The sequence below is a fragment of the Oncorhynchus mykiss genome, chromosome 26, assembly GCF_057628025.1.
Source record: "Oncorhynchus mykiss isolate SJ-2025 chromosome 26, ASM5762802v1, whole genome shotgun sequence".
NCBI classification, from domain to species: Eukaryota; Metazoa; Chordata; class Actinopteri; order Salmoniformes; family Salmonidae; genus Oncorhynchus; species Oncorhynchus mykiss.
This window is the reverse complement of record NC_143047.1, coordinates 37,074,616-37,089,289: the sequence shown is the minus strand read 5'-3', so window position 1 is coordinate 37,089,289 and position 14,674 is coordinate 37,074,616. Positions and strand designations below refer to the sequence as shown.

General features: G+C 45.2%; 2 protein-coding genes across 9 annotated transcripts in view; both read left to right on the top strand.

The window, feature by feature from the left end:
• LOC110526724 (homeodomain-interacting protein kinase 3) overlaps nt 1-5,955 on the top strand; it is a 94,453-nt gene extending 88,498 nt beyond the window's left edge. For all 8 annotated transcript variants that reach the window (XM_090222908.1, XM_090222907.1, XM_090222913.1 and 5 more), the window contains 2 exons: nt 604-737; nt 816-5,955. In XM_090222908.1, coding sequence (XP_090079034.1) covers nt 604-737; nt 816-1,280 — 599 coding nt within the window. In that variant the 3' untranslated portion in view covers nt 1,281-5,955. The remainder of the gene's footprint in view (nt 1-603; nt 738-815) is intronic.
• An 860-nt stretch (nt 5,956-6,815) lies between these two features.
• LOC110511667 (UPF0606 protein KIAA1549L) overlaps nt 6,816-14,674 on the top strand; it is a 204,086-nt gene continuing 196,227 nt past the window's right edge. The window contains exon 1 of the mRNA XM_090222904.1: nt 6,816-7,413. Coding sequence (XP_090079030.1) covers nt 7,173-7,413 — 241 coding nt within the window. The 5' untranslated portion in view covers nt 6,816-7,172. The remainder of the gene's footprint in view (nt 7,414-14,674) is intronic.

Here is a 14,674-nt window from a genome sequence, read left to right as displayed (position 1 = left end):
TGCGTTCGTGGGGTGTTACCGAGGGGTTATGTATGTCATATGTAGGCTTTATAACAGCTGTGGTCTTCTCCCTCTGTTCCTGGGGCTGGGCTTTTTTAAGGTCCTGTTTTATAGGTAATTTATAAGTCTCTTATGGCCTCTCATGTCCCAGCCAGGCCCCTCCCATAGCTGACATTCAGAAACACTTCCCAGCTAAAGCCCACAGAAAAGGCCACAACTTGCTATTCTAGTGCTACTAGGGGGGTATTAATAGCCAATGGTATGACCCCCACTATGAATACGAACCAGCTTACTTACCCATTTGGCTTCCATCCCTTCACAAGATCCCAGATCAGTTCTAGTCTATTTATAAACACCCACATGATGCTTGGGGAACAGATGGCACTTGTTAAGGAGCTGTGTTTGGTCAAACCCAGTGGAAGTCAGTGGTGAGCATGCAAAATCTCTACTGTCACAATGGCTGATGGATACTACAGTCAGGGTTTAACTCTACTGTCTGTCTCTGTGGGTTGATGCTGCTGCCCGTCATGATGTCTGTGTTTAAACTCATCCCTCTCTTTCATCCCCCCCCCGTCTCGCTCTCTGTTTCTCTCTTCCCTCCAGTCTTAGAGTCTTTCCAGTTCAAAGGGCGAGGTATCCCGGGCCGTCAACCGCACCACTCCATCCCCCTCCTCAACCGGCCACAGAAGATCACTGCATTCCAGCACCAGCAACAGCAGCCCATGGGCTTTGGACAGGTCAGCACACACACACACACACACACACACGTAATATGTGTATGATATCTAACCATCCCTCTTTCTCTCCATTTCCAGCTCCAGCATTACGGCTCCTGCCACCAGGAATGGAATGGAAACTATGCCCACCGGCGCCCGCAGGCTTACATCCCCCCCACTATGCATGGGCACTCCTTTACCCTACCCCACGGCAGCCCCAACCACACTTCAGGCCCCCGCCATCACCCCCACCCGCACGGCCAGCATACTCTTCTGTCCTACCCACCCCCTGGGCCCCTGGTCACAGCAGCCCCTGTGGCCCACATCCTGGCCTCCCCCGGGGCTTCACGGCCCGTCCTGCAGCCCGCCTACAGCATCTCTCACCCGGGCGGTATCGTCCACCAGGTCACTGTGGGCATCAACCCCCGGCTGCTGCCCTCGCCCACTATCCACCCCCAGGGCCAGTTCAAGGCCCTCTTCCCACCGCACCCCTACATGGCCTCGCCTGCCTACGCCACCTTCCCCCTCAGCCCCACCAAACTCAACCAGTACCCCTACATCTGACAGGGTCCCGGAGCGGCCCAACCTCCAGATGCACCTCGCGCCCCCCCGGGGGCCAAGCGAGCAGGAGGGGCCGCCTTCTCAGAATACACAACAAACAACCACAACATGGTTTTCATGTCCAGAGCCATGGCACAACCACAGAGAAACAAGCTATTTTTATCAATCATGTAGACTTGGGTGCAATTGAAATATGAGCTATAAAAAATAAAATCACAAAGTTTGGGTGGAGGAGGGTGAAATGGAGGATGAGGAAGGGGGGCAAGGAAGGATGGATGGAATGATTGAATGTAGATAAGTAACTCACTCTCTGTGTTTTGCACATTTTAATATACCTTCACATTAGCTCTTCTACCAATACTCCTCAAAAAACAGGTGACTAATCGGGTGGCGTTGCTAGGTCAGACCTTATCCCAGCTATTTTTCTATATTGCCTTCTGAACGTGTGCAAGACACATCCACATTTGTAAAGCCATCCCCGTCTCTAGCTCGATAGGCCGACAGGTGCACATGTTGTCCACGGTGTGTGTCGTACCGCGTCTGAAGTATTTCTACCTTTTCTCAGTGTCTTTGGTGTTTTAAAAATGTGGAGTCACTTAACCGATTTAAAGTAGGGTTGTTGCTCCTCAAGCTGCATGTGATCTTGCATGAGCAGATCAAAATGTAAACAGGAAGTTGATGCGTTAGACGTCGCTCTTGTTGTTGGCGTCACGAGACTTGCTGCATCGTATACTTGTCCCCAGCCATAGTGCCTTATATATTTGAGGTGGTTGATGTTACTACTTATATATAAATATATCCATGAATATATTAATGTACTGGACTGCAGCACTTGAAGGTCCTACCAGTCCATGCATCCTGTGTGTGGATATATATCCCTGCACAGCCTGCGTGGACGTGAGGTATCGCGGATAGCGGTGCTTACTGTTTGGATTCGGTGTATATTTCAGTGTGTAGTGAGGTAGTCTTTTGTTCCTTAAAGAAGGACGACGTGCTTGGCTGTAGCAGATGCTCGCTGATCCGTTATTACATGCTCCTTCTCTGTCATCGTCCTCCCCCCTGAATGAACTAGTGGACAAAGAGCAAGCATTGAATATTTGCTTAATATTTCATAATCAATTTCTATTTAGTGAAACTCTTACTACTAACAGTGTTTGTACTGTTCGATGAAACTGCAATACAATCTCTAAATAGATGTTGATTTTAATTTGTTTTGTCTTTGTATTTAAAAAAAGAAAAATGTTTGAGTGTGTTTCTTTTTTCTATCTGCGTTACCAGTGTGGTGGGCGTTGACTAGCTGAGGACAACAATGCTAATTCACTAACCGTATGGATTCTTCTAAGCCTGAGCAGACCATGCAGTATTTGACACACACACACACACATACACACACACACACACATATATATATATACATATACATGAGCTAGTCTACTTAGTGCAGATGCTTAATAAGGTGTGAGTTTGTCGCGTGCAGTTCTCTCATTTATGCATGTGACAAAGTTAACTTTTTTCCCTTTACATTATACCATTTGTTTAAGGTTTATTGGTGTTGACTGCTTATTTTATACATTCCGTCAGGGAGAATATATATATATATATATGCTGTGTGCATTTTTCCATTTGTTTTTGCTAGTTCTGTGCGTTACGTTTTTCGTCTTTTCAAATGAAGTTGCTTGTGCAGCACCAAAGACTGTAATTCATTTCCTGAGCAAGGTAGCTAGATATATTCTGTTTTTACACAATAGACCTCTATCTAGTATACTATAGTCGTAGAGCTGGGGTTACATCTCAACAAATGGTATTTAAAAATATAGAAAAACATTTATAATACATGGCTGAGGTTATGTTTAGCTTTTTCTGGCCATTTTAATAAGCCGTCTCATTTTTCTTGAATGTATCATAGATAAGCTGCTATATGATCCACAGCTGTGAAATTAGGTGATTTCTCTTAGTTCAAAACTAGCGTTCCTATTTTTGTATAGGTCCCTAATTATCTGAAATAGAAGTGGTTTTGATTTGTGTGGGGTTTTCTGCGTTCATGTTTGAAGCGTCATTGTAACTACTGTATTGCTGATGGACGTTAGTTGCATTCGTTCTGGTTTTGGGGGTCTGTGTGTTTTTGCAGTATTTCATCCTTATTAACCGTTCTGGGCTCGTCACTGCATATAAATGGATGTATCAATGTCATTTCATTTTTTGTATGTTTTCATATTGCCGTTTTGTAAACATGTAAAGCTATAGCTTGCAAGATTGATTTAACTTTCTTCATCATGGTAGTAATTTGAGTAAACAGCGTCTGTTATGTATGGCAGGAGCACTGTGAGGTAGCAGGACACTCAATGGAAGGCTTACAGTATGTAACATGTTATCCCCAAGTCACACCACTAACAAACAACCTGTCAGTAGTCTGCTAGTAAGGGGTTGTCGTATTGACTCCTCATGGTCCCGCGGGGAATTAAACACAAAATATGTCTAATTTAGCCCAAGGTGTTTGTTCCCATTCAATATTTTATAAATGTAAATGATTATTTCCTTTTAAAATATGGATTTTACTCAAACGTTTAAATCTGTTCAGTATTGTCACTGTCCGTGACATGAGTGGTTCCCCTTCTACATTGGTTCCATATTGGAATAATCTGCCTTCTGTTTGTTTAGGAGGTTTCTCCATTGTATCGCTCTCCCCTTTAGAAGTGTCTCATAACAGAGGGGTGTTTATCAATGGAGGTCTCTGGGCATATATGTTCTGTACTGATGTTCAGACAGTGTGAGCAGCACTGTGCTTGTGCCTTGAGAATCAGAGGGTCAGCGAAATAGGGACAGGGACAATGGTAGTCCCTTATACAGTAACAGTACCCCTCTCCTCTACCTGCTCTGTGTTGGAGGGGGAGGAGGGGTTGAGGATCTAACAAAAATCCATCTTGCAGAATTTAGTTAGTAATGAGTTAGTAATGAGTTAGTAATGGCCACTTGACCAAAAATCACCTACAGAAAATGGAACGTTTCACAACCTGACTGTCATTCAACCTCTCATAACAGGGATTAGAAAAATACTTGTTTAATGAGCGTTGTCATGACAGTAGTGTAGAGGGCATATGTGTTTAATAGATATAGGCCAACAAAGTCTCTCACTCACACACACACACTCACACACACACCGAGAGGCTCTTTGAGTGACGTGCTGATTTAACAGTCCTCTCGATAGTCACTCTTGTTGAACAGCAAATGCAATACTTCAACGTTATGGTCTTTGTACCACCAAGTGTTCTTACATCTCCTCCTGCCAGCTCCGATACTGTGCAAATACACCACTGAGTCAGCTGCACTAATCTGTGGGGAAATACTGACACCAAGTCTGTCATTTTCCCCACATTGTCAATAGACTAAACACCTTGCAACCATGACAGTCAGAACCAGTGGATAACACATGGTGGACTCATTGTAGGACTGAGTAGTTAAGGAGAACTCTGAACTGAGTCCAGAGGACTTCTAGACTTTAACCACAAACTGTTGCTGTTCGCAAAGGGCTGATTGACCAAACAGAGTCTGTTAATATAAGACGTTAGAGAATTGCTCTGGAATAAACATTTAGTTTGCGTTGTGTTAAGGAGCTCTCTGGAGATTATTGTGGCACCACTTGAAATTCATTACTCTTGAGGAGCGTAAGGTATTATACATTTCAACACCAAAATATTGCCGGACAGGTGTTTTATCAACCATGTTTTCAGTTTCATGCTTTTGTTATGACATCTTTTATTTAGGTAAAAAGCTGAAATTACGACAAGGCATGAACTTGGCAGACCTGGAGTGCTTGATATGTGTTCTCCAGTGATATAAGCATGTTAACTGTGACTTTGTTCCTGTGTAATGGTATTCACCAGCAATGCGCCTGCACAAACTCTCCCACACTTAAAAACACAGATGGATACAAAGTATGATCCTAGACTGTTTTTATTTCTCCAGTTATAACTCCATATGACAACTACTGGACACATGAATGAACCGTTTTCAGAGAACTCGTACAACATTTTTGAGATGAAACGTAACAACAGAAGACATAGCAGTTTGTAAAATGATCAGTATGATTCATTTATGATTTTGAAGAATCCTCTAATCTGGTGTGAAGATATTGATTCAGGGTCTGTGTGTTTGTTCAATGTGTTACTGTGTTACACTTCAATACTTACTATTTGGTTTTGATCCGTTCTCAACCTGTTTTCTCCTTTTTGGGCGTTCTGGTCGACTGTGTCTGTTTAAAGGTAAATTCATGCTGCAACTTATAGAATCATCTGTTTAGATCATCTAAATAATAGACTTGTTATAATCTGAACTGTTACTGTTTTTAATACTTGTAGATTTTTTTTGTGGCTTTGTTTTTATTTTTTGTTTAGCTTTTGTTGGTTTTATACCACACTAGTTTGCCATGTAGCAATTGCACTGTGCAATATTTCCAGTACGAGGACTGGGGAAAGGAATGATCTGGATGTGATGTCTCTTAACAGTTTGATAGTGTTTCCTCTAGTTCTCAGTGATTTAGGTGTGACCAAGCCTTTGCTACTTAGTCACGCTAAGCGGGTTTCCAGGTGACTCTTTTGGTGAGTGTCAAAATAAGACTCTATGGTGTATTATTGTCAAGATTCACTTTGAATTAAAAAAATCATCTATTGCTGCAAATCCACTTAGTCTTGGTGTGATTTCTTTCTCTCTCGTCTTACTCGTCTTTAATGGGGTTGATGAAAGGTGTCCTCTGACTTCCTCGACTCCTTTCAGCTCCTCGTGGAACAAACGGCCTTAGCAGTGCATCTCCAGCGGACTCTGTTCTGGACCGTTTTCTTCGTTCCCGGTGGTTCTTTTTCACCTCATTCGTCCAGGTCTTCTCTGTATGGCTCCGTTGGTAGAGCATGGTGCCTCCGTTGGTAGAGCATGGTGCTGGCACTGCCAGGGTAGTGGGTTTGATTACCCTGGGCCACCCATACGTAAAATGTATGCACGCATGACTAAGTTGCTTTGGATAAAAGCGGCCTGCTAAATGGCTTCTATTATAAAGAGGTCACCTTTTTTAAGTTTTCTTTTTCATTTAAATTGCCGTTATCCTTGAATGCCACCTTGTGGATTAAGATAGTAAAGGTAAATGCTATGTTCAAATCAGAATGGGAATTCTCAGCTTCACACTTGAATATTCCCAGTAACACCCCACATTTTGAAATACCAATTTCAGCACATCATGACCCAGGACTTGTACTGTATCTCTTATCCCCTCTCCTCATGTGAGTCCATACCATCTCTCTAAACTCTGACAGGTGTCTGTGTTTCCTACTGAGAATCTGGAGAGAACACAGAAGCAGGCATGGTGCATTATCCTTGGACCATCAAACAGCATCTATACATCAGCACTCAATCTGACCTCTGAGAGAAGAAGGCAACTGAACTCTGCCTCCAGCTTGCCCATCATCACCTCCAATCTGACAACAGCAACCTGCTGCCACAACCACCAGAGGTCGTAACTCCCTCATTACTAATGTACACGCTTTCTCTCACACGCTTGACTTGGAGGAGTCACTAAAACCGTGCAGAAAATGATTTCACACCCCAACAATACATTGTCACAACTGGCCCTAGAAGCTGGCCTGACCTTATCGGTTTAAGGACACATTTTTTTTTGCTCTGAGCTAAATGTTAGACGTTTGTACTCTACCGCGCATCTCATAGTGCCGCGCTGCGCCGCATAGTGATGGGTGGACCGAAGGCAGCGCTCCCCGAGACTCATCCCTAAAAAAAGCTCAATGCCTCTTCCTCGGAGCCGCGGACAGCAGGCGAGACCCGTGGACCGCTTCGTTAACTGTCCAGACACGGATTGATTGATCAGATGTCTTGTTCACGACCGAAACTTCAACTATGCATTCACTGGAAACGCAAATGACTCCCAGTTTGAGGAGTGCGCGGAGAGATTTCACCAAACTGCATGCCTGCGGCGCGGCGGCTGGAGACGGGCGCTCACCGGGATGGATAAGAGTGCGAAAAGCAGGGTGGTTTCGGAGAACCAGGAGAAGAGATGGAGCAGAAGGGATGTCTGCAAACTGTCTGTTATACATAGGAATGGTCTTACTTCTGTTGCAGTGTGCGCAGGCCACAGAGGGTAAGGATGCACAGGAATTTGACCATTGTTTTGTCCATCGCAGGCTATTGTAGGCTATAACAGAGGATGTATCATGCATAGCATTTCTGCTAAATGCTGCAATAGGCCTATTGGCACTCCAACCTTACCCCTCTCCTGTTCCGATAAATATTCAATATTATTCATTCATATTTCAGGCAGCGCACAGTCATTGATTCATTGCATATTCCACTGTTGTGGATTGGACCGCTATTGTTATGGATGGACGCAATATTCGATACATGTTATGTAAAGTGTAGGCTACAACATTCAGGATAACGTGCTGGAAGAGCATATGGGTTCTAATAGTATTGCCATATCTACACATGCATGAGACAAGATCATGAATACACTCTTTCATCCCCAGAAAAAGTTAACCATCAAAGCTCCACCATGCCCTTTGAAAACGCGCTATACCGACCACATACTGTTCAATACCTCTGAAAGAGATGTCCCAATGCTCATCATTTTCTGTTGCACCACGTTTCAGTATCATTAAGTACTTGCATGCATCATTACTAAAGCTGAGGGCGAGAGGAAGAGAGAGAATGGACAGAGCCTATAGGGAATGTGCTTTGTGCTGAGCTCGCGGCAGGCTGCAACACTGCGCGAGAATGCAGCTGGCTTCTTTGTTTCCTGCTTGTTTATGATGTAACTCACCAACTGCTTCTTCCTCTCAATCTGAAGACTGTCTCTGAGGTGTTTGTGCTATTTCCTCTGTATACTGATGACCTTAATCTATTGTTCATCATGATTCTGCACCGATTTGATCTGATAAGGACTTACCCTCTCTCTCTCTCTCGGTGCATGTAGGCTATTGTGGTTAATAGCCTATAGGTCTCTAGTTAATACAATATAGACTGTACCTGTTGTGTTTTTAGGATATTTGTCCATACATTAGCTGGCCTCCCACTGGTTACACACTGGTTGAATCAAGGTTGCTTCCATGTAATTTCCATTGACCCAACCTGGAAAGACGTTGAATTGAGGTCTGTACCCAGTGTGCCATCTCACTCAACTACTGCCCCTGCACATTCCTATGATGGATATCTATACTGTTACACTGGGGTCGTATAGATAGACTCTATGGTTGCACATTCCTATGATGGATATCTATACCGTTACACTGGGGTCGTATAGATAGACTCTATGGTTGCACATTTCTTGTGTTCCTCTGCAGTGTCTCATTGCAGAGCCTTATGAGTAATGCTGAGATTACAGGTTGTTGTTCGTGGATGGTGTTGATTACCTGGTCACATATAAGGAGGTTAATAGAGCCGTCCACATTGAGTGTAGAAGTTGGGTTACCATATCTCCCCTGTACATCTCTTCTCATGTATAATATACACGGAGTGTACAAACATTAGGAACAACTGTTCTTTCCATGACATAGCTTTCACCTGGTCAGTCTGATTCCTTATTGATGTCCCCTGTTAAATCCACTTCAATCAGTGTAGATGAAGGGGAGGAGACAGGTTAAAGAAGGATGTTTAAGCCTTTAGACAGTTGAGACATGGATAGTGTATGTGTGTTATTCAGAGGGTGGATGGGCAAGACAAAATATTTAAGTGTCTTTGAACTGGGTATGGTAGTAGGTGCCAGGCACATCGGTTTGTGCCAAGAACTGCAACACTGCTGGGTTTTTCACGCTCAACAGTTTCCCGTGTGTATCAAGAATGGTCCTCCACCCCAAGGACATCCAGCCAACTTGACACAACTGTGGAAAGCATTGGAGTCAACATGGGACAGCATCCCTGTGGAATGCTTTCAACACCTTGTAGAGTCCCTGCCGCGACTAACTGAGGCTGTTCTGAGAGCAAAAGGGGAGGTGCAACTTAATATTAGAATTGTGTTCTTGATGTTTTGTGCACTCCGTGGGCATGTGTGTAATGTGCCTGTGCTGTGGGCTTGTACAAGCCTACAGTGCATCTGGGTCAGCTTTCAGTAGTGGCACACATAAATCCTTGTCTCCAGCGACCAGGAGAATTGGGGAAAGTTTGTTGGGATTATTGCTCTTCAAGCTGGTAAAGAAGCAGCCTTGTTAGATAGAAGAAGCATAGCCACTAACTCTCCGATGCGTAGTCAATGTATTTCTCATGACTGCACTTCTCATACATAAGGCAGCTTGCGTGTAGTAGACTCAACACACAGCCCACCACTTTACTCTACCTCTCTGCATAGAAGTTACCCCAGATTTGATCTATATTGTTTTATACTTCTCAAATCCTCTTTATAACCACTGGGAGAAATACATAACGCTGACCATAGATCAGTCACTGGGGGAAATACATAACGCTGACCATAGATCAGTCTCTGGGGGAAATACATAACGCTGACCATAGATCAGTCTCTGGGGGAAATACATAACGCTGACCATAGATCAGTCTCTGGGGGAAATACATAACGCTGACCATAGATCAGTCTCTGGGGGAAATACATAACGCTGACCATAGATCAGTCTCTGGGGGAAATACATAACGCTGACCATAGATCAGTCTCTGGGGGAAATACATAACGCTGACCATAGATCAGTCTCTGGGGGAAATACATAACGCTGACCATAGATCAGTCTCTGGGGGAAATACATAACGCTGACCATAGATCAGTCTCTGGGGGAAATACATAACGCTGACCATAGATCAGTCTCTGGGGGAAATACATAACGCTGACCATAGATCAGTCTCTGGGGGAAATACATAACGCTGACCATAAATCAGTCTCTGGGGGAAATACATAACGCTGACCATAGATCAATCTCTGTGGGAAATACATAACGCTGACCATAGATCAGTCTCTGGGGGAAATACATAACGCTGACCATAGATCAGTCTCTGGGGGAAATACATAACGCTGACCATAGATCAGTCTCTGGGGGAAATACATAATGCTGACCATAGATCAGTCTCTGGGGGAAATACATAACGCTGACCAGAGATCAGTCTGGGGGAAATACATAACGCTGACCATAGATCAGTCTCTGGGGGAAATACATAACGCTGACCAGAGATCAGTCTCTGGGGGAAATGTCATTGTACTTTGTAGAATCCATTGTTATGTGGTGTAGTGTTCTAGTCTAGTGGCCCTCCTTCCATTATCTGCTGTTCCTTTCCATCTCTTTCCCACTTCCTGATCAAGGCTAGAAGGGATACAGCTTTTGTCAAATTAACGTTTTTTTTTTGCATTTTAGCTAACCCAAACCTTTATCCTAACCTTATCCTAATTCTCATAACCTGCTACGTTAATTATCCTAACCTGCGTAAGTTATTTTAATTTGCTACGAAAAGTCAAATCTGACAAAAGCTGTATCCCATCTAGTCAGAACCCTATTTCCTCCCCCTCTCTGTTTGCTCTGCTTTGCCATTCATAAAACACCTATAGGCATGAATGGGCTGTTAGAATGACCATGGATGGATACAGATGAAGGCAGTCATACAGGCAGGCAGACCTCTTCACTAGAACCCTCAGTGATATAGACCCACATTCATTTAGGGTCAGAATTCTTGCTTTCAGGGTAAACTTTTTTCATCAAAAGAGGGTGTGCGTTATGGGGACTTAAGCATGACTGTGGTGTTTGTTGGTGAGAGTGGCTGTGTTAAATCCCCATATCACACACCATCTCATGTTTTATTGCTTAGGTTTATCTCTCTGTACTGTATGTCATGTCGGCATGCGTACGGCTAATCTCACGGAGCCATGTCTGCCACGCAAGACTGTGTATGGCAGGCTAAAGTAGATACTATGGCTGTTAGTTAAAGGGAAAGTGTTGGCTAGTTTAGACAGATCTAGGCCAGCGCTTACTTGTTGTGGCTCGCCTCTCTTTAATCCAAAGAACCACTACAGTGCATGGTGTCGCTATGGGAACCACATCTTCAGTTTACAGTAACCAACTCTCTCCCCCACCCTCTGAAAACAGTCAATGAAGTAGTGTAGTGTTGTATGAGGACCTTGAGTAAACTGGAGCAGTGTGTGCAGGGGGAGATGGTCCGGTGAACAGGTCAGGGTTCTGTGGTCGCAGGTAGAACAGCCAAAACTGGGTCAGCAGCAGGACTAGGGACAGGGACAGCCAGGTGTCATCAGGCCAGGTCCTCGAGGAGAGGAAAGAAGGAGAGCGAGAGATGGGAGCATAGCTAAGATCACACAGTACAAGACAGGAGAATTACATCAGATAGGACAGACTGACCCTAGCCACCCAGCACATAGACTATTGCAGCATAGATACTGGAGGCTGAGACGGGGGGGGAATCAGGGGACACTGTGGCCCCGTCCCCACACACACACACAGCCTCCCCCGCCCAACACACAGTGGATAAGTGATACCCTAGCCTATGCAGAGCTAAATAAACTGTATATTCCTACACTACCTGTGTTCCCTCCAGAGCAGAGTCACTTTCTCCCAACGTCAGCACTATGAGGTCCTTATACTGCAGACCTGCCCTTTGCCCACGAGTGCTGACAACATGGCTTTGACTGAAGTTAACCTCACAGACCTCCACTCTATGAGAGGCTCTCCTCACACTGTGTCATGTAATTGCTTTTACATCACATTGGTTAGAAGAATCGATGGTGCTGAGCAAGGACAAAGACTGGCTGTGTCATTACTTATTGACATCCCAATCTGTGTCCTCTCTCTATCAATAAAATGACTGTTACAATTCTCCAATGATAGATTGTGGTGCAGCTCACCAGGCTACTGACCTTCAGTCTTACGCCTGGGGCAGTGGGCTGCTTACTTTGACTCTTGTGTCCAATGCTGAGGGGGACAGGGAGATCAGGTATCTGACTAGTGGTGTCCATTCAGCAGCCTGATGGTCTGGGGGTAGAAACAGCTGACTAGTGGTGTCTATTCAGCAGCCTGATGGTCTGGGGGGTAGAAACAGCTGACTAGTGGTGTCTATTCAGCAGTCTGATGGTCTGGGGGTAGAAACAGCTGACTAGTGGTGTCTATTCAGCAGTCTGATGGTCTGGGGGTAGAAACAGCTGACTAGTGGTGTCTATTCAGCAGTCTGATGGTCTGGGGGTAGAAACAGCTGACTAGTGGTGTCTATTCAGCAGCCTGATGGTCTGGGGGGTAGAAACAGCTGACTAGTGGTGTCTATTCAGCAGCCTGATGGTCTGGGGGTAGAAACAGCTGACTAGTGGTGTCTATTCAGCAGCCTGATGGTCTGGGGGTAGAAACAGCTGACTAGTGGTGTCTATTCAGCAGCCTGATGGTCTGGGGGTAGAAACAGCTGACTAGTGGTGTCTATTCAGCAGCCTGATGGTCTGGGGGTAGAAACAGCTGACTAGTGGTGTCTATTCAGCAGTCTGATGGTCTGGGGGTAGAAACAGCTGACTAGTGGTGTCTATTCAGCAGCCTGATGGTCTGGGGGGTAGAAACAGCTGACTAGCGGTGTCTATTCAGCAGCCTGATGGTCTGGGGGTAGAAACAGCTGACTAGTGGTGTCTATTCAGCAGCCTGATGGTCTGGGGGGTAGAAACAGCTGACTAGTGGTGTCTATTCAGCAGCCTGATGGTCTGGGGGGTAGAAACAGCTGACTAGTGGTGTCTATTCAGCAGCCTGATGGTCTGGGGGGTAGAAACAGCTGACTAGTGGTGTCTATTCAGCAGCCTGATGGTCTGGGGGGTAGAAACAGCTGACTAGCGGTGTCTATTCAGCAGCCTGATGGTCTGGGGGTAGAAACAGCTGACTAGTGGTGTCCATTCAGCAGCCTGATGGTCTGGGGGTAGAAACAGCTGACTAGTGGTGTCTATTCAGCAGCCTGATGGTCTGGGGGGTAGAAACAGCTGACTAGTGGTGTCTATTCAGCAGCCTGATGGTCTGGGGGGTAGAAACAGCTGACTAGTGGTGTCCATTCAGCAGCCTGATGGTCTGGGGGGTAGAAACAGCTGACTAGTGGTGTCTATTCAGCAGCCTGATGTTCTGGGGGTTGAAGCTCTTGGCCAGTCTTCCAGTTGTTGCCATGATGCTCCTGTGCTGCCCGCGTCTTAGTGATGGAAGTGGGGAGAACAGGCCATGGCTCGGGTGGCTGGGGTCCCGCTTCACCTTATTGCACTGATTTAGTGTGTCAAAGTTAATTATGGTGTGTACAGAGATGTCAGGGAAACGGAGGACTGTGTGTGTGTGTGTGTGTGTGTGTGTGTGTGTGTGTGTGTTTGAGTGCCTGTGTGTCTTTGCGTGTGTTTGTGTCTCAGTCTCAACTTCCCTGCTGCTCTTAATGTTTGAGTGCTGAAGTTTCTCTTGTTATCCCAGTTCTTGGGCTTAAAGGCAGCTATACACTTCAAGCAAACAGACCGACCGAGCGTCGTATACGGTCCGTACCAACATTTGAGCCACACAAAAGTACGTAGAACTACGTGTGAAATCGACGCTGCGTCTGTAGGCCCTTTAGGCAATTACATGCCACTTGACTCTATTTGTACGGGTATAAAACCATCTGATTTGTCTGTGTTGTGAATGTGTGTATCGATAGGAGTGTTTGTCTCTGTGGAATATGAAAATCTGAACTTCTGTCAATTCCTCAAGCCAGTGGTGAAGAACAACCCTTCCAGTCTCTCTCTTATCATGACTGTGCATACTGCTTGATGTAGTCCGTGGGATTTCTATTCAGAGCTGCATTGAATTGAGGAAAGGTGATTACTACATAAGGTATCTATTAACCTGCTGATTGTGTTTTGAGAGAGAGTACTGTTTGTATTGGCATGGGGGTCATTCTTCCTCATCTACCACCTGTAATGCCTAATCTTTAGCTCAGTGGGCTAAACATGGTCTTGAGGCACACAGACAACCCTGGTTCGGTACCCGGTCGGTCACATGCTGACCTGTTGTAATGGTCACTGAATGGTAAGTGATGGTCAGTAGGGTCCACTAGTGCGGTTTCTAGTCTCCTCCCCTCTATGCCATGTCTGTATCAGGTGGTAGATAGAATGGCATGGTTAACAGTGCTGCTAGTGTTGCTAATTAGCACCATGTGCCATCTCCCCACTGTTATCCCTCACACTGCACCCTGCACCTGGGGAATGTAGTGTGTGTGTGTGGAGTGATATTGTGTGAAGTAATGTCTACCAAGCAGATCATGACAATGTGACAAGACACGAGTTCCCGGTTCTGGGGTCATCTCCTAATCAATGGATTCTGTCAGTTAATTAAAGTAAATGTATATCATTGTCAGGCTTCAGAGACATTTTATCCTGTAATGTTCTGGTCCCTCTCCTCTCCTCTCCTCTCCTCTCCTCTCCTCTCCCT